General features: G+C 36.6%; 1 protein-coding gene across 1 annotated transcript in view; it reads left to right on the top strand.

The window, feature by feature from the left end:
- LOC124153830 (serine/threonine-protein kinase 32B) overlaps positions 1-18,756 on the top strand; it is a 550,681-nt gene that overhangs the window by 92,544 nt on the left and 439,381 nt on the right. The window contains exon 2 of the mRNA XM_046527209.1: positions 18,617-18,672. Coding sequence (XP_046383165.1) covers positions 18,617-18,672 — 56 coding nt within the window. The remainder of the gene's footprint in view (positions 1-18,616; positions 18,673-18,756) is intronic.

Genomic DNA, 18,756 nt, shown 5'->3' with positions numbered 1-18,756 from the left:
CGGGGGCATCTGATATGCTCGTGTAGCCAGTGGAACTGTGCTTCCGCCTACCGTATGCTCAGGTTGACGCGCTGCCGAAGATATTACTTGCCATTCAGGCGAATGGAAGAAGACGAAGTGGCATGGGTTTAACTTCTTCCTACGCAATGCTACTAAATATGGATGGATGTTCTGTCGTTTTTGATTTCCATTTATGGATGTCTCTGCTCTCGCCAAAGCGATAAAAGTGGTTCCTCCCGTGAGAATTTTTTTATTCGAAGCCACATCATGCGTAAAGTTGTGGTAAAAAATTTCGTTTATATGTTCGCCAACTGTTGTCGTCCTTAAATTATTTGCTGTTTTTGAGGAAGTTCGAATTAACGAAGTAACGAATACAGTAACGGAAAATAATTCCTGTTTTCAGTAGGTAAGCTGAAGTTTTGTGGATGATTATCTTTCCTTATTAGTGTTAAGGTTTTTCCAACAGGTTGAATAATTATGCTTTATTGGATAGTTCAGTATATAGGTACTTTACCAGCTCATTAGATTTATTCCTATATCTAATTGAAAATAATCACTCAATTGAAAATCAATAATTACTCTGTCAAAATTTCGAACAGAATTTACTTTCCATCTCTATTCCTAAATTTACTATTTTATTTCTAAGATTTAAATGAAAGCTAATGGATTTCAATGTACTTAGCTACATATTATTTCTAGTTGGGGTTTGAATCACGTAATAAGCCTTATTTTTCTGGAAATGTAGATACATTTCTTTGGGTATTTACATTATATAGACAACTATTTTTAAATAAAAATTAGAAATACACGTCTTGTGGGTATTACTATACAATGAAATAACTCTTATCTACTATATTTTTTGCATCTTTTAGTGAAAGCTCTTTCTTGAAGTAATCTCACCAAAATTTTTATTTATGGGACATAATTTTGGGTTTTGGCAGGAGAAAGATGAGAAAATTTTATTAACTGTGTCTTTTCACTCTCTTTGATAGATTTACAGTGAAAATATTTCGATTTAATTCAGATTTTGGGTATGGAATCACGTTTCAGGTATTTGGAACAAAATATTATTTGAATTTTTTGGATTTCAGTTCTTTTTATCGGATTCATCTTTGGTTTTAATGGTCTAATAGTAGGTATGTCACGTTCGGGGCACAAACATGAATTCACCACCGACTCGCGTACTGTGGATTTTCGTATCCAAGGTACATGACGAAATTCAAATAAACTCGCTGGCTGGGAAGCATGTGATATGAATTCCCCTACCGGTCGGGTGTAAAAAAATGCGTTTTAAACAGCCATAACGCTCACGGGGAGAGCTCAAAGATTGTTTGAAGCTTAGGGGAAGAAAAAAAAAACATAGGCTTTCAGGACCAACGAGAATGCCATACGAGTTAATATAGGAAGTATACCTGGTATCATCTTTTTTCTTGACATTTAAACTATTTTCCCGAATGGAAACTCTGAGTGGCGGTATTGATGATTGGCGATGGTACTTGGAAATGGCATGAAGTATGAATTCAATGAAACAGGTAGCAGAAGATGTATCTTATTTTGCTAGTTTTCGCTCGCCATTGACTATTTGAATTTTAGAGTTAGGTTTTTTCTAGAACTAAATTTTCGGAACTTGAAATTATAACACACTTTTGAATGCAGTAATAGGTACTTCGCAGTTCAGAATTGTTGGGTTTAAAAGACGTTTGGAATATGGTTGCGTTGAGGATAAAAGTATTGGAGTTGAGAAATATATATTTTTTAATTAAAAAGATCTAGCTTGGCCATATTCGAAAGACAAATGCTAAGTTGTGAGGTCAGTTCTTTTTCGTGGCTCACCTTTATAGCATTTTGTGTCCTCTTCTGGATTTGAACCGAGGAACATTTTGCTAAATAGCTCTTTTAGGTTGCATTAGTTATATCTACTGAGCCCATCATGCAAAACAGGTCGTTAAAGTTAAATGCTACATTTAAGGCTGATATACAGAATTGTTGCTATTTTGATCGATTTAATGAGTACTGCTACATGGATTTTAATGGTTAAACACTTATGATAGCGATGTTGAAGTATGTAATCAGTTTTGCTTAAAATTATGTTCAAATAAATAAATAAATTATATATAAATGTTGTAGTTTTGGATGGTTTTAATAGTGGAAATGCCATCGCTGCTCTCAAATTTTGCTATGAACTTTAATAGTTTCTGGGATACATTTATTTAGTCGAAAAACCGCGTAAAAATGGACTGTTTGTAGAGAGATCACTATGAAATCGAGAGAGGAATACACGCGAGAGGGAGGCCTATGTTGGATGTTTTGAATACAACGTTGCTCGTCTTGTCGACTATTGTTCTTCGTCGTTTGTGGATATGTTAGTTGGCGTGGGGAATATTTCGACACTTTCTCAGCTTTTATTCTCTGCTGCTGGAGCCGTCCACCTTATTTCTCATCATTATACGGAATAGAAAACCCTCCGGGATGAAGTGTTGCGTAAATAAAAACTCCGAGCTTAAAGTTAAACTTGCAATGGGCGTAATCCACATTCAGTCTACCACTATCCTATTGTCTTCCCTTATCTCTCTGTAAGAGAAAAAAATACGTTTGGCAGCCCTAATAAAATGCAAGGGGATATCCCGAAGGAGTTCCTCCCTGCTCGCAACAGGCCTCTTTCGCGTTTTCTTGTCAGCGTATACGTACCCATTGTAGAATTTCAGTATCCTTTTGAATGGAACCTCTCATGCCATAGGAATGATGACAGCTTTTAAGCCCAGTTGTACTCTTCTCGACTTTTTGTTTTTCTCCGCACATCCATTCTCCTTTCGATGTAGCCGAGTTTCGCTACAATGAAGTGCTGCTTTCCATGCATTAGGTTTTCAAAACCTTGATTTTTTTATGTCCGGTATAAAAATTCAACAAGCCACACGCTGGTTTCAATCGATCAAATTCCCGTCCTCTTTCCAAAAACGGAAACGCGAAAAAACAGAACTACTGACAGAGATCAAACTGATGTAAGTACTCCTAGAGAAAACATTCATAAGTTATCTATCATTAGGAAATCGGCAGCCGGTGTTTTCTTTTTAGATATTGGTATAATTCAGGAGGAATGGAAAAAAATCCCTTTCAAAAAGCTAAGTGCTAGAAAATCTAAGGAAGGATATTCGAAAGGTTAGCCTAAAAATCATTAGTAGGAAAATAAACAGTAGAGACCCATCAATTTTCGTTGAAGTGGTTAGGATGTGCGAAAATGGCGATTTTTGAAGTAAGGAATAGATTTTTGTGTATATCATGTACGAAGTAAGTACTAAAGTAAAGAAGGACATTTTTTTCGTAGTTAAATCGTTAGATTTTTATTTTATAAGCTCCAAATTTATGATTTAACTGAATTACTATATACCACTAGAATAGTAGTCTCACTCACTTAAGTTACCTTTAAATAGCTGCCCATAATATTTTTCATCTTAAAGGAGATGCAGCTAGAGAGGTAGCCTGAAGGAAATATTATTTATCGATTATTTTCTTAAAATTGGTTTATATTGGTTTATATTCTCGATTCTTAAAGTATGGAGAACCTCTTGGGGAATAAATATATATATTCTTGCATAAAGAATATTTTCTTACTATTGGACTAAATTCGGCTACTTAGAAAAGCAAAATGATTGCAAAAATATTCCAATGTCCAGAATATTTTCTTTAATTCCGTATGTTTCTGGTGGTGAACTCAATATGATATTGGTACTCTCAGTCAGATTATAAAATCCTCTTAAACCTTCGTCATGTCTAAAGTAAAAACATTCAAAAAGTCTCTTCGGGTTACCTCACATTTGTGGTTACTAACATTTCGGAAAATTATTGCCAGCAAAAATATTTTCTTAAATTTCGTAATTTATTGGCCGTGAACTCTTGCTCTCAACTCAATTAGTATTGTCTTTATAGAAGATTATTATAGAAGATTAGAAAATCTTCTATAATAATGAATCGCCTTTTACATCTCAGAATTGAAAATGCTCACACCCTGCATGTATCGAAAAAATATGTCATAAATTATTGTAAACGTGGCATAACTACTTGTGGATTGGAATGAAACAGTCCTCACCAATGGTTACATAGCAACGACATGGATTCGGGTGGTCCTTTACCATGTCTTCCTCTTCCTGGATGGGCGTCATATTCGATCCCTTCACGCGGGGGGTGAGGAGAGAAATGAAATGTGACGTGAAGGTTTAAAGGAGAGATGGGTTCGGGAAAAAGAGAGAGAAGGTGGAATGGGAGAGGTGTCTTCCTTTGCTATTTTTCACTCGCCATCGACTATTTTGAAGGTTGGAGTGATGCTTTTTCTAGAAGTCAATTTTCAGAACATAAAATAAGGACACACTACGGTATGCAGTAATTGTTCATATTTCAAAATATCAATGTTTAACAGATTTATAGGTTACAGAAGAGCTGAGGAAAACAATGTAGGAGTAAGGTACATTTTTTTGGTTAACATCCTGACGTGGACGTGTGTGAAATGAAAATATTAAGTTTAGAGGCCAGTTCACTTCCGTGGTTTACCTCTAGAGGATTGTGTGCCCTCATCTGGATTTGAAACCAGGACCATTTGATTAGTGGCTCCTTTAGATTGTATTATTTTCACTCAACCTATCATGCCAGTTAAATTTAAATGCTAAACTTATGGCCGATAAAAAACCTTATGAGCTGTTTTGATCGATTTTGTATGTGCTTTTGTGTGAATTATAATGGTTAAAAACTTATGAGAGCGGTTTTGATGCAGTATATAATCAATTTAATAGGTACGATAGTACTAATAGCATTTAGAGTTCACGGTCTAAAACTAACGGAACTTAAGAAAATGTTATTGTTGTTAGAATACCTTCGCATTCACTTTTCTACCTGTAGCCAGATCATTTCTAATGGTAAGAAAATATTCTCAGTGATAGACTTATTCTTATACTTACGAAAGCGGTTTCGATATAGATATTCATTGTGAGGAGAAGAATGAAAAGTGACAAGAAGACTTAGGGATGAGATGGGTAGGAAAAAAGAGGCAGAACGTGGAATGGAAGAGGTGGTGGGTAATCAGCGATGAACGTGCGTTGGCAAGAAGGGCGTGGGAGTCGCGGAAATACGATGGAGAGGGTTGGGGGATGAATGAGACCTGAGTGAGAAGTGTGGGGATGTGCCAAAACGGAACTTTATCCCCTGCAACTCAGGGTGATAACGGGAGTATTTATTAAATAAACAACTCGGGAGGAATGCTCGAAGGCTTTTATTAAAAACCGGAGGCCGACTCCAATATCGCCTTTTAAGGATCCTCGTCAAAGTTTTCGAAAATCCACACCGGGGGATACTCGATGGGAGGGAATTGTGGGAAAAGTTTCGAAAATTCTTAAATACGATATCGAAAAGAATTCTTGAAATAATTTTGAATTTTTTTTGTGAAGGCGTCATTATCCCGAGCAGTGATCCAGATAATGATGAGAAAACTTTTGGACCATCGGATATTTTACGAAAAGTTGTCATGGGTTATTAGAAAGTTTTTATTTTATTTTAAAGTTTGCCTAAAGTCCGTCATTTATCATCGCAAGCGGTAAATTTAACTCTTTTTCATAGTCATGTTCCCGAGTGTGGAAATTATATGGGGTTATTTGAGGAAAGCGTTCTGGTTTTAGGGAATTATCTGTTATATGATCGCATTTGTAGTTTCGATGGAGTTACCGTGGCAATATTTTTTATCGCTCCTTAGCATTGAAGTAATAATTTGCGGATGAAGTTGACACTTATACTATTTCTTCCTTCCATTTCTTTATTTAAGATGTTTTGAGATAAGTAGGTAAGCGAAATACTCCCATTTATGAGAAACCATCGTGCTTTTACGATTTAATTTCTGTGGTATAACCTTAGCTTTTTAATTTTTTGGATACGTTTTGGATATGTTTTCGGAAACAAGTTAATTTAAATACCTGTATGACTTCCTTTATTTTGAAAATCGATGGAAATGAGCTATTGTGTGAAGTGCAGTGTCTTCATATGTGTAATGGTGTACGGTTGCGACAGTTAATTCAGTTTTAAGTATGTTAGCAATGCAAAACAAAGCAACATTGTTGGGTTTAAGAGTTTTTGGCACTCATCGGCAACGGTACCTAGAAATTGAACTGTTATAATGAATTTGATAATCTTCCTTATCATTTATTAATATCTCTTATTTAAATGTATGCACCAACTATGATTGCATCCATTGATTGCTTGTATTGGATTTTTAAGTCTATTCTTCATGTATTATTTTGTTAGGTTTAATTTTGTAAATGCTATCTATGAATTTATGGTGCCATAAATATTATTTTGTGCATTAACTTTAATGCTAAAGGTGTTGAAAGTAGTTAATATAAAGCGCGTAAATTGTACTAATTTCGTTTCAGAACGTTTTAAAACATTTGATGCCAAAGCTGCAATGGTGATGAAAAATAGAAAATAATCATATATTAATGGTGCGGTATTAGTAAACAGAAGAGAGGGCATAGATAGGCGTTTTTATGAGAACCATACAGTTTATACTGCTGTCTACCAATGTATATAATTGCTTTAAATATTCCGTACCTGGAATTTCTCGTGTGCATGGCGGTCTCTGCATATAATATCTTGAACGAAGCGAGATTTCAGGGATCATGAATAATGCATGAGTTATGAGCTGGTGTGGCTTTAAGGGGCTGAGTTGGTACCCTAGCTAATGGTTTCAGTGTTTTATCCGCTCTCGGTTAATCCATATTAGTACAAGAACCGAGGCTTTTCCGTCCCATCGATCCGTTCAAATCCGGGGATGACCCTAAAAATGTGCTCCGCCAGAGTTGTCAGATTACCATGGTACATCATATTTCCAAGCTCACCGATAGCTATAAGAAAAATTAAAAGAGATATGATAAGTGATTTCCTTAGTTTTTGTGGCGCCAGTATTCGTTTGAACCGATCAATTTGCTGACCTGTGCAATTGTAGACTTATTTATTTTCATCACTGATATTTATTTTCCTCCAGCTATCCCTTATTTTGACGAAAACTTTTCAGGAAACGAGCCTACTCTAAGATCTGGCGCGTTCAATGAATTTTCTTGATAGCTGCCATAATAATTTTTGCGATGGTGTTCGGCAGAGAATCACTCAGTTTTTACTCAGAATTTTTGTCCAGTGTCCTTCGAAGTCATTTTATTGGCAGTTTGATTGAAAGTTTGTCCATTTCATAAAAGGTAAATGTGTTTAAAAAGGGTAACTTTTTTCTCAAGGATAAATTAAGAAAACCAGACGTTGGATACCTACAATAGGCTTAGAATGGTATTTTTTAAGGTAAAAATTGATGCACTTAGTCCTTAGTATCAGTGTTTCCAGATTCTACTGCCAACGTTTTTTTTATTTTAATTTATCAGTATCTTATCAGATCTCTAATATCGGTGGTTAAAGTTTAATGAAGAATTTAATTTGTGATAATTTATCCGAGTCATATTCGATGCAGTGATAACCGTCTTAGACAGTGTCTGCGAAAAGAGCCTTTCCAATTTGATGAGAGCATTCTATTTCCACCATATTTTTCTCAATTTTGTGCATCTTATCAATTGTAATTTGTTTGGAAAATGTGGCGGCACTCTGCAATTTATTCTCATTTTCTGCAGTTACCCCAAATATGTAGAAGATGACATTTATTTGCTTTTGTGGCGGCTCTTCTTAAATGAGAAAGATGTGAGTGTGAGACGAAATTGTCAACGCTTTTCTCTGTCACGTTGAGCCCGATCGTCATCTTGCGGGCGTGGCTTTTGGCGGTCCTGAGGTCCTTGAGAGAGAATATTGGAGTGCAGGGGAGGAGGAAGTGATTGAATGGGCGGGAGAAAAGATTTGGGCTCGTGGGGAGCCGAGTGGGACAACGTTTATCATTTCGGAGCCCAGAGGGCGGCGATATTGAATACTTCTTTTCTCTTCCGGCGTGCGTGACTGCCCTCCCTCTCTCGGCCTATGCTGCCATTTTAACTTTAGGTTTCTGTTTCTTACGTAGAGGAGACCCGTAGCACCCACTCGTATTTTGTCCTAGACTAATTAATTGTTTGCAACTTGAGCTATTATCTTGAAGTCTTAAGGGTCTACCGAGTAGACATATGTGACAATTTGCCCTTATTTCAAATAAAAAAATATTATCTCAATATTTTCTCCGATGTAATATTTCTCTGTAAATAAGAAGGAAAATGTTGACATAGATCAACTCTACAAACGCTCTAAATATTCGAAAAAGATAACATTTTATGCGAATAATTAGTCGCGCAAGCAAGATGCTGATGTGATGCGTCCTATTTTGGGAATCCATCACAGCCGCTCAGCTGGGGGTATTTTGTCCTTTCTCCTCAACGAATAATTCGTCTAATGATTCAGATAACACATTGAAATTTGTCATAAAGAGTTGCCCTATTTCAAAATTTGACTATATGTCAATTGCAAAAACCATTCATCGGCGAAAATAGTCGCGTAAAATTCTCAAAATGGAGGTTAAAGCAATTGTAATTGTGATTAAACAAATTTTGATTAAGATTTGGAATTTGGGAAATTTGGAAAAAAACAAGGATTAAAATATGTTGATAAGACTCTACTTCATTTACTGGTGCAGCGGGTAAGATGCATTCTCTTTACCTATATTTGCATTGGGTACCATCGAGTTTCAGTAATGCGGAGAGGTCTGATTGATTGAAGTCGATGCTGGTCAATTAAGGCCTTGGTTCGACTTTACGAAATTCGCGAGTCCTTCTTTGCCAATAATTTAATTTTCGTGCGTCATACATATGAAAGTCCAGCCTTTGGTCGTTCTTTTTCTTTTTATTGTATTTGAATTACAAAGAAACCAAAAAAACAATCTGCCAAAATACCGAATTTTAGCCTACCCATTTTGGAGAGAAGAAGCGAAATTAGTTTCCTCACTTGCGATATTAAATACTAGTACACCTTAAATTTAAGACTGCTTAATTTTATTTTACTAAATTTCCTTGAATAATGTTAACTTTAGTCCATAAAATCGCGTTAAACATGGGGAAAATTAACCTTCAACGAAAGATCACTTAAAATTTCTGAGATTTTGTTTTGATTATAGAAACGAATTTTATATTCCGTTACGTGTCATCTAATGGTGAAGAACATTTTTCTTTCATCATCCAAATTATCTTTCAATTTATCAGCGTACCCCTAATACAAACTGCGCTAGCGGCTGGTTGTTAGAATTTAAAATAAAATGGCTAAATTAGAGTGAATCAATGATATGGAATTAATTGCCATATTCTATCTGAATGCTGATTCTAAAGAAATATTCTTTTGCTCACTATTCTTCCTTGAAAGTCAAAAGTATTATCCTCTTAGTGAAGGCAATTCCGTGGAAATACCATCGAATTAAATTGATGCCGAGTCTAAAGCTAAATTTTGAATTCTTTCCAAATCCCAAAAAAGTACGGAATCAAGCCTTAGAATGTACATTGAAGGAATAAAACATAAGAGCTTGGTTGAATTAAAGGAACGCTAAGCTACCCACCTTTTCCAAAAATGTCGCTATTGATAGACGTATTTTATTTTATACTGTGCACCGGTGCAGAAGTAGGTCATCCTCGAAGGCTTAACCATGACGTATTGTTCATAACGTCAAATGGCTCGCAACGGAAAGGAAGATAGCGATAATTTTCATCTTTCCGAATTAGAGTCTGTTATATCAAAAGTTTTAACTATAATCCCTCTTTAACTGTCGTAATAGCATCGGGATGTAATAAAATATGATGGTAACTTAAGAGTTTAGCAGAGACTATCATATTTACAATCTCAACGGGCCGAGCCGCGCTGAGATTCTTATTATTGTGTCCTAATTACTATGAATAGGATACGTAGTGGTTTTTCGATCTTTAAAATACCTGAATTCATTTTTTCGTATTATCATCTGTGAGTAATAATTTTTGGTTGAGGGTATAAATCGTAGGACATTCATGATAGGTAACCTTTTCAATGCATTTTCTTCAAGGTTTTCTCAACAGATATGGCAAATATATATTGTGAGCACAGGCAATAGGCTAAATATGATACAACGAGGGTTTTATCCAATAGCTCTGTTTCATAGGGTATTGATAACTGCGCGCGCCATAACCTTTATTGGGATTGGTATTACTGAAATGAGTTAGGCGATTGTATTTCTCATTATTACTCTTCGTGTATCCATAGAACGTACCTCATTCTAATGCAGCAATATTGAATTTACTATTTTGCGAAAAGGCATCGCAAAACAGATCGTTAAAGTGCCGTAATAAAATTATCTGCGCTGGCTCTGACGGCGCAATCAAAAATTATGTTAACATTTTCGAAAAGATATTTATTTAAAGCATTGCAGGGTTGCCAATACATTTCATTGGTATGTATATTTTCATTGCAATGCATTAGAAATCTCCTTTACTGTAGTATTGGCGCTGAACGTTGAGTTTGTTAAATCCGGTTACTCGTTGGAATGGGCTGAAATTACTTTTATTATACAATGGCTGTGTGCTGTATTGATGCTGAGGATATTTTTATGCTATCTTGAGAAATATTATCAATTTTAATTTAAAATTAAAGCAAATCTTAATGTGTTAATGGAAATAGCAATGCAAGTAAATAAACGCGGTATGATGTTTTCGATTTAAAATTTTTTATTGACACCGGCTCGGTTAAAAAAAATGGACTCTGGAATGGACTGAATAAGTGACTTATGCCGCCGAAAACTTCTTGAAATTTCAATTTTGATGGGATGAAAAACTCGCATCATTTCAGGAGAGAAAAGTTACTTGAATTATTCTATAGTACTACCCAGATGAATTGGGCGTTGCGTGACTACAATGCAGGTTTATATATGATTGTCTTTCCTCTTACTAAAATGTTTATGGGTAGAGTGAAGTTGTGAAAGTCCTATTAAAAAGACATTTATTCGAATTCCATTTTTTAACCATTAGTTATGTTTGCATGCTTATTTTTTGGTAGACAGAACTGAAATTTTGGCAATTACATATGGGAAATCGATTTACTAATGATATGTGACTTGAGCCACTTAGATGTATGATTTTGATACCGGCTGGTTACTTTGAAAAGCATTCCGTTTGAAAAAGAGACATATGAAGCTGATGAACTTTTATGCTTACTCTTGCTATGCTTTTGCATCACATCTCGCGTTTGAATTTATGCTACAAAATTGAATGACTTTGATTTCACCTTATATAATTTTTCATGTTACCAAGCAAAATCTGTTTTGTTAGCGGAGAGAGTACGGTGCTTATCAAACTTGAGTATGGCTTGTGAAATAAAAAACAATGGGCGTATGAGCATAATATTTTGTTTACTACTAGCATTTGTACTAGTATTTGATGTAATTTGGGTGAAATGATCTTATATTTTCGTAATTTCCCCTGAAAATAACATTATTTTTGTGGTGGTCGATTCTGGAGGTTTCCTCGAAGTGTGGGTATTCATGATTTGATGGGTTTAAGCTGCTCATTATTGAATCCCATCTTCCAACTCTTGCGAATTTCATGATTTTTCCGCTTAAAAAATAGGAACTTATTAAAAAAAGCACTATAAGTTTCTGCTACCGTGCCATATCTCATAGCCACACATATACCATAATATGGACCAGCGTTGAAAATAAATGTGTGGAAGGGTGATTGAATGACATCGTAAGATCCTTGTTTTCATATTAATCGTAAGATCCTTGTTTGATGCGCCTTTCAAATGCCAAGGGTGGAACGTATTGCCCTCTGAAATCAATTTCAACTGGTTCTTCTTTAACAGGAAGGGAAACCTAAATTTTACTTCGTACTTCGTACCGCTGAACAGGTCACTCTTAAAGTATCGTTCCAATTGAAATAAATTAATCACTAAAAACATTCCATTAAAATAAGCAAGATATGGTGGTAGTCTTCGTTAGAAAGTGTCCAACTTGCCCGGTCACACCTCGCTAGTCCGAGCGATGCCAAGGTTAGATGCAGAATACATGCCGCTTGCTGGATTAGGACCCATGACCTCCGGGTTAACCAGACCGATACAGATTCTCTCTACCTGGCACGATGGTGGACATGGATGTCACGTCATCCTAAAGCCGCTTTCTCTCACTCTCTCCATCCCTCTCTCTCGTCCAATTTATGGCGAAGCTTCCCTTGAGGGATGGCGTTGTGCGGTGGTGAGGGGCAAGTGGGAAGATGGAGAGTAAAAAATAGAAGACTGTCGTCACACGGAGAGAGAGAGAGTAAGAGAAAGAGAGAGGGGAGGGGCGAGGGCACAAAAGGCGGGTGAAAAAAAAATCTCGTAAAGGAGGAGTCCGATGGCTTCGGAGAGATGTCCCTGTCGTAGACGCGAGAGTGATGGCCAGGCGTGGGGGTCACAAGAGAGAGAAAAAAAAGCGAATGGCGAAAGGCGAGGGCGGGGGATCGGGTTCTTACTCCGTGAAAGGGACTGTTGGCAGATCAAAGCGACGCGGAATGATTGTGATAGAAATAGAAGTCTATTGCTAAGGTTTCTCTGATTCTATCTTCGTAACGATGTTTGTACGTCACAGGAATTTTTCAGAAGGATTCTTTTATCGTGAAATGTTTCCATGGCAATTCGTTTTTTCATCATAATGGGTAGCTAATTATGTAGTAATGCATTCAGTTTTAGAAATAGTTAGCCTATTAATGACGAATATTACTAAAAATGGGTAGAAAATAGTGATATCGAACTCTAAATGTCGTGTAAATGTCGCACTTCATTTACTTTAGTCCAAGGGAGTGTTGATACTAATGTATATTCTCTTTGCATTGTGTATTCTTCTTCATATTCAATAAACGTAACCTGTCCGTGATCATCCTCTCTTTTCGAAGTGAATATTTTAGGGCGTGTTAAACAGGCATTAAAAAATGAAATAATATAATTATAGCGGGAAGTCGATTTTGGTTAATAGTGAGGTGTTGTTGGCCCATAAAAGCTTGGTCTGTGAAAAGCCTATTGGCTATCCTTGTGACATAACGAAGGGCGTGCATTAAAACACCATTTTATAGAAAAATGGATGGAGTAAATCTTGTCTCTGTACCTAAATAAAATTAGTGGGCCAATTTTAATAGGCACACATGATTGTATGAGTATACTTTGTTACATAGGCCACAATTGTCTCCAATCGCATCGTGATTAATATTACTCTGGCAATTGAGGTGCACTACCTATTGCAGTATCATTGTAATTATTAAACAGGAGTTTTGGTGACTTAGATTGGTAAGTGCATGATAAGCGTGGTGTAATCAAGGTGATAGACGCATGGTTCAGGTAAATTTCATGATTATTATGGCATATTGTTCGGTGCATTGGGATCAATCTTTCATTAGGGAAATAGTTGGAGTGAAAGCAATGAGAATGGATTGTATTTCCGAGAGGTCACACCTCCCGAATTTTCTCTGCGACTAATTAAATATCATTATGTGTGGCCGATAATGCACTTACCTGTGCTTTTGTGTTACTTTTTACAAATAGGTCATCTATCAAAATGCGTGAACTATTTTTCAATATTGATAATTTAAGATCCATTTCTCGCGAGATAAAATATTTTAATCGATACCGTTCCCGAGGAAAGAAAGTATCAGAGAGAGTTATGGCGTGGGGCGCGAGAATGAGATATTTACGATTTGGAATTTACGATTCTGACAGAGGAGCCTCGTAAATACGTTAGATGTTGTCATCCGCGAGTGAGAGTGACATAAAACAGGATGGGATATTAATGAGGGTGGGGGGAGGATGGAGAAGGTATGTATTTGACGGAGTTGGTGTAGATCCGGGTGAAAGAACCTGGGACGGTCCCGATGGGTGATTGAAGTCGAAGGTCGTAAGCACGGAATTAGGCGTTAAGAGGAACGCAAATGTCGAGCGTGAAGAGAAAAAGGTAAATCTCACCGGGGAGAGTGGATCAGATCGGATCGCTGCTCTTCATATTGTCTCATTACGAGCCTATGCGTGGGGCTCCGAATGACGCATGAGCCTTCTTCTGAGTGCCTTTTCCCGTGTATGATCCACGTAGAATTTTTCTCGTTTTTCACCTTTAGTCCATGAAACTATGTTCGTTGATTGGCACTTCGCTATCATACTCATATTGTTTACAACGGTGGCGTAATTATGGAGAAGGGTGAGGGAAATAGGTCTCTCAAAAAGCCTTAGAGAATTTTATAGCATAGAAATATTTTCTCTATTGTGATTATTTTCCACGGCATTACGAATGAAACCCAAATTTTGAGTGCCAAAATGGTGTCAAATGTATTTCCATGGACGTCGTACTTAAATAATATTCCCCGTTGCCTGGGATGGTGACCTCCCCATCCCCCCTCAAGTCATATTCTAACTACGCCTCTGTTTTTGAGGAATATTCGGAAATACTTCTAATGGTTGTTTGGGTTTACTCAGTTTCGAAAACAATTCGGAGAACGGCCCTTTGAAATGGGTCTTGTGGTTTGATCAATTCGTACATATTTCCGGAATTGCATAAATATTCTCAGTGGCCCATTATGAATTACGGAATTAATTTTGACGTGCATGTACTTCAGGGGGCTCCCTCCACTTTTGTTTCACGGAGGTGTAGTATTATTATTTGCGTTACCAAGTATACACAGTCTGCCCGTTGATTGGCAATTAATTAATAATGAACCTTGAAAGCCACTTCATTATGAAAATGGAAACCCTGCGCATCCAAAACGGTAAAAGGGAATTAGAAAATTATTCATAAAGTAGAAAGGGCGAGCTCATGACGAATTTTCAAATATTCACCGAATTGAGCCCCAACTTCATAACACAGAAAGTTATACTTGGTTTTCCATCGTGAAATAATGAAATTACATATGTCAAGTAGGTTCATGGTAGTCGATTGTTAAAAAAATGGAATGTGCAGGTTGAAGTTTTTTTTTCCAGAGATAAGCATATTCTTGCGTAGTCACCAATATCTTTTCCCCGTTTATTTCCATCTATTCAGTCGGGGGACGGTGGCAGATTTAGGGTGCCCTCGCACGTGCTTCGTGCTCCATAGGCTTAAAATATTTACAAGATTTTTAATTAGGCTATCATTAAGTTCTTTCTGTCTTTTCTGTTTGGTGTATCACGGGTTCTCAATCATGAAAACCGTGAGTCCAAGTCAAGAAGACATATTTGCCAGTCATTGGTCATTCACTAGTCAACGCACAAAAAAAAGCATCGCCCAAGTGGGGAAGGGGGTCGATAACCGTCGTTATTATTATTATAAGTGTAACTTCTCGATATTTTAATATTAATAACTTTCATATTAAAATTAATAGAATATTTGGAACGGTAATTGTTGTATGTTTTTTTAATCTCAAATATGAGAAGACCGTCTACCAGTCGGACACCTGTGCCTCCCAGGGAAGAATCCTGAATCTGCCCCAGTTTTAAACCCTATTTTTTGGTGGGTGGCTCATGGTGTCTGTGACGGTGATTTTAAAAGAAAAAAGTCACATAAGAGTAGTGATTCGTGAAAGAAACGGATGGTGGTGGTGTATCAAAGCAAGGACCAGCCACATGAGGCGGGTGTTGAGGAAGAGGTGTCAAGAGCAGAATCATGTGGGGGGAAAGGCGAGTGCAGACTGAAGTTAAATAGCCTGCAGAATGGAGTGGATTGGACAAGCAGGAGGGGAATCCATCGAGTGGAGCGAGTAGGGCGGAGTGTGCAATGCATTGACGGTGCTGCAGGGTGTATTACAAGGGGGAATAGGTGAAAGTTATCGCGGCTGGTTGGAGAGACTGATTGGTGAGTGGAGCTGATGGGTTGGTCGGATGTATGGGGTGTTGTCTTGACATGGCTCGCGGAGGGCCAGTTATGTAGAGCGGGTAGGGGCAGCGTGTGAGGTTATAGGGAAGCGACGCGGGGATCGAATATGGATCTGAGACCTTTATTTCTCACCTCAATCGCATATCTCTCGGATAGGGTGGTGTAAAGCTTTATGGCTTGCTGTTAGGTTTCGCGAGTGATAGATACATTATAAACACGTGCTTAGTAAAACATATTACTTCTAAGAAAGATTTATTACTTTCCCTGCGAATTGACTACGTAAATAGTTCTCGGGAGCGCCACCAGGCTCAGGAAATGCTTTACTGCCAGAAATGATGTATACTTTACTGCCAGGAATGAAGAACAATAATTTGAAAAAATATGGATTCTGAAGTTTTTTTGAGTTTTAAATGCTATTGATGCAGTTCCTAACCCGGTGGCGATCCCGAGAAGTTTTACTACTACTTTGAAGGGCTGTTATATTGAAATAGAATTTAAGTTTCTTGTGGAATACTTTTGATTGTCTATTTCTGCAGTGGAAGCCAGAAGTATATTCCCTACTCGATGATTTGTATACGCACTGTAGTAAGTGGAACGTCAAAAAATAAGACGTCCAACTGGCTATTTTTAAATTGGTGCCAGTCTTTCTTTTCCATAATAAGCACACGCATTAGAAGCTAATCCTAAAGAGAAACCGATAATTTGAGATAAACGTGATGGATGGTATGAATTTTTGCTGTTCCTTTTTTATTCGTTTTTATTAATTTTTTACTGCCAATAACGACCAAGGCATTAAAACTTATCGTATCTATTTGAACCTTAGATGATGCATAAAATTTTGCTAAACGTCGAGGTAAATTATTCGTTCACAGTTGCACTGAAGTGATGGGGATGAATATTTGCATCTTTACGTCAGTGATAAGCACATATAACCTTTCAAGAGGATGAACTGCTATTATTTTCCGCTTTCACTTTTCCCCAAGAATAAAAATTTGAAAAAATAAGGAAGCAGAAGTTTTTTTAGTTTAAAAATATAGCGTGATTAATTTCAATCTTCCAATTTTTAAAGATTTTTTTATATAATATGAGTACGTAAATTCAATAGGAATATCCGGTTGTGAATGGTAATTATGCCTTTTATAACATAATCCATAAAGGTTACATTCTTTGAAATCCATGAAAATAATGTAAGAAAATATAAAAATGTAGAAAATATAAAAACATTAGGTTTGCATTTTCCTAGCTCTTTTAGGTTAAAGTATGAGTGAAAATTCCAGAAAGTATTCAGCTATTTTGAGAACTTCCTACTAGCAAATACCGGGATAAATCCATGACAATATTTTTAAAATCAAATAAACCGTATGGCATTCAGTAAAAGTATTTTTCAATTTTATTCAGGGCGGATATTTGCTACCGGCATTATTTTTATGACTTATTTTGGTGCAAAAATTTCGGAAGTCAAGTTGCCGAGATACATTGCTGAAAAATATGTTATGGGAAGAGTTGTGGAATCCTGGTCCCGCATTCCTGGCTTAATGTCGCCTGAATGATAATTTTTTGTGAAAGTCGGGATATTTTTAGCTACGGTCTTTAGCACCGAGCCATTTATTCAAAACTGGGAGAAGGTATAGTTGATGGAAATGCTGCTTTCCGACCGGATATTTTCCTTTCCACATCTTCTTTGGAGTAAGCCCGGAGTACAGTTGTGGAAACAATTTTGCGGATCCAATATATTCTCAGTTCAGTGACATTTAGAGCGATAAAAACGTACGTGATACAAGGTTTGCATGGAATTCCTTCAACGATTATAAAAATGAACCACTCAAAGTCCAACGTTTACGGGGGAAAATATACAAGGAATTTCCAGCCTAGTTCTATTTTGTAAAGTCGTCATTGCTTTGTGTGTACTATTTCAATACCGACGCGTGGACGGCGTGAAATTCACATTAATTGTCGTGAGAAAAATTTCCCTGGACCGGGAATAACCAAGGCCTTTAGGCTTTTCGAGTAACGGTGTAAAGCCAAAGGTCGTGGTTCGAAAACCGTTTCAGGTGAATTGTTTTCATGGCAATTAATGTAAATCATTTGTTCGATTTATTCCTTATACCAACTGCATATTTTTGTGGCCTATGAGTTAACAAAATTATTGTATTTTATGTCCTATGTGCAATGCTCATTTTAGCGAATAATATGCGCAAACATAAAGTTGAATTCTTTTATATACTGCGTGTATTTACGGACCATTTTCCTATTTGAATGAAACTGTGGCTGGGAATGTTTGTTTTGAACACTGAGGATCATATTCTGTTTTACTCTTGAACCAGGTGTAAATAATGTTTAATATAGATCACATTTATTATTGTGTTTGTGAAATAATAGGAGAAATATTACCACTGTCGGTTAGAAAAGGCCATTATAAATTGAATTCATTATTCCCCACATTATCCTGCATTGATTTTTGAAAACGCATTGCATATTAGAAAATAAGCTGAGTAATAAAAGCTGAGAGGAATATAAGCTGATTTAAGAATAGCTCACAAACGATTTACTGACTTAGAATTTACGACTGAAACTGCCGAAATAATTTTCCTCTGGGAAGCTTACTTCGCTTTAAGCAAAGTGCTAGCGTAAACAAACGTTTTCACCAGAAAACAACCAGCAAAGCTCCTTAAATTAGTGTGTCATTCTTTCCATACCTGTGAATTCAACCACCGTTTTCGTGGTGGTATTAGATTAATACTTAAGTAAGGTATTTTTAATAATTATGTATTGGTCAATTCTACTATTAACCGTTGTGTTTTTGTTTTTCAGTGAACTTCGACCATTTCCAAATTCTCAGAGCCATCGGGAAAGGAAGTTTTGGAAAGGTCAGTGCACAAAATCGAAAATACTAACTGTTATATTTTAATCCAAATTGATATTGAGCTGCGTTTTTTGTTTTTTAAATTTCT

This window comes from Ischnura elegans, chromosome 2 (assembly GCF_921293095.1).
Source record: "Ischnura elegans chromosome 2, ioIscEleg1.1, whole genome shotgun sequence".
Lineage (NCBI taxonomy): Eukaryota > Metazoa > Arthropoda > Insecta > Odonata > Coenagrionidae > Ischnura > Ischnura elegans.
The sequence above is the reverse complement of the archived record's forward strand: the minus strand, read 5'-3'. Positions and strand labels throughout refer to the sequence as shown.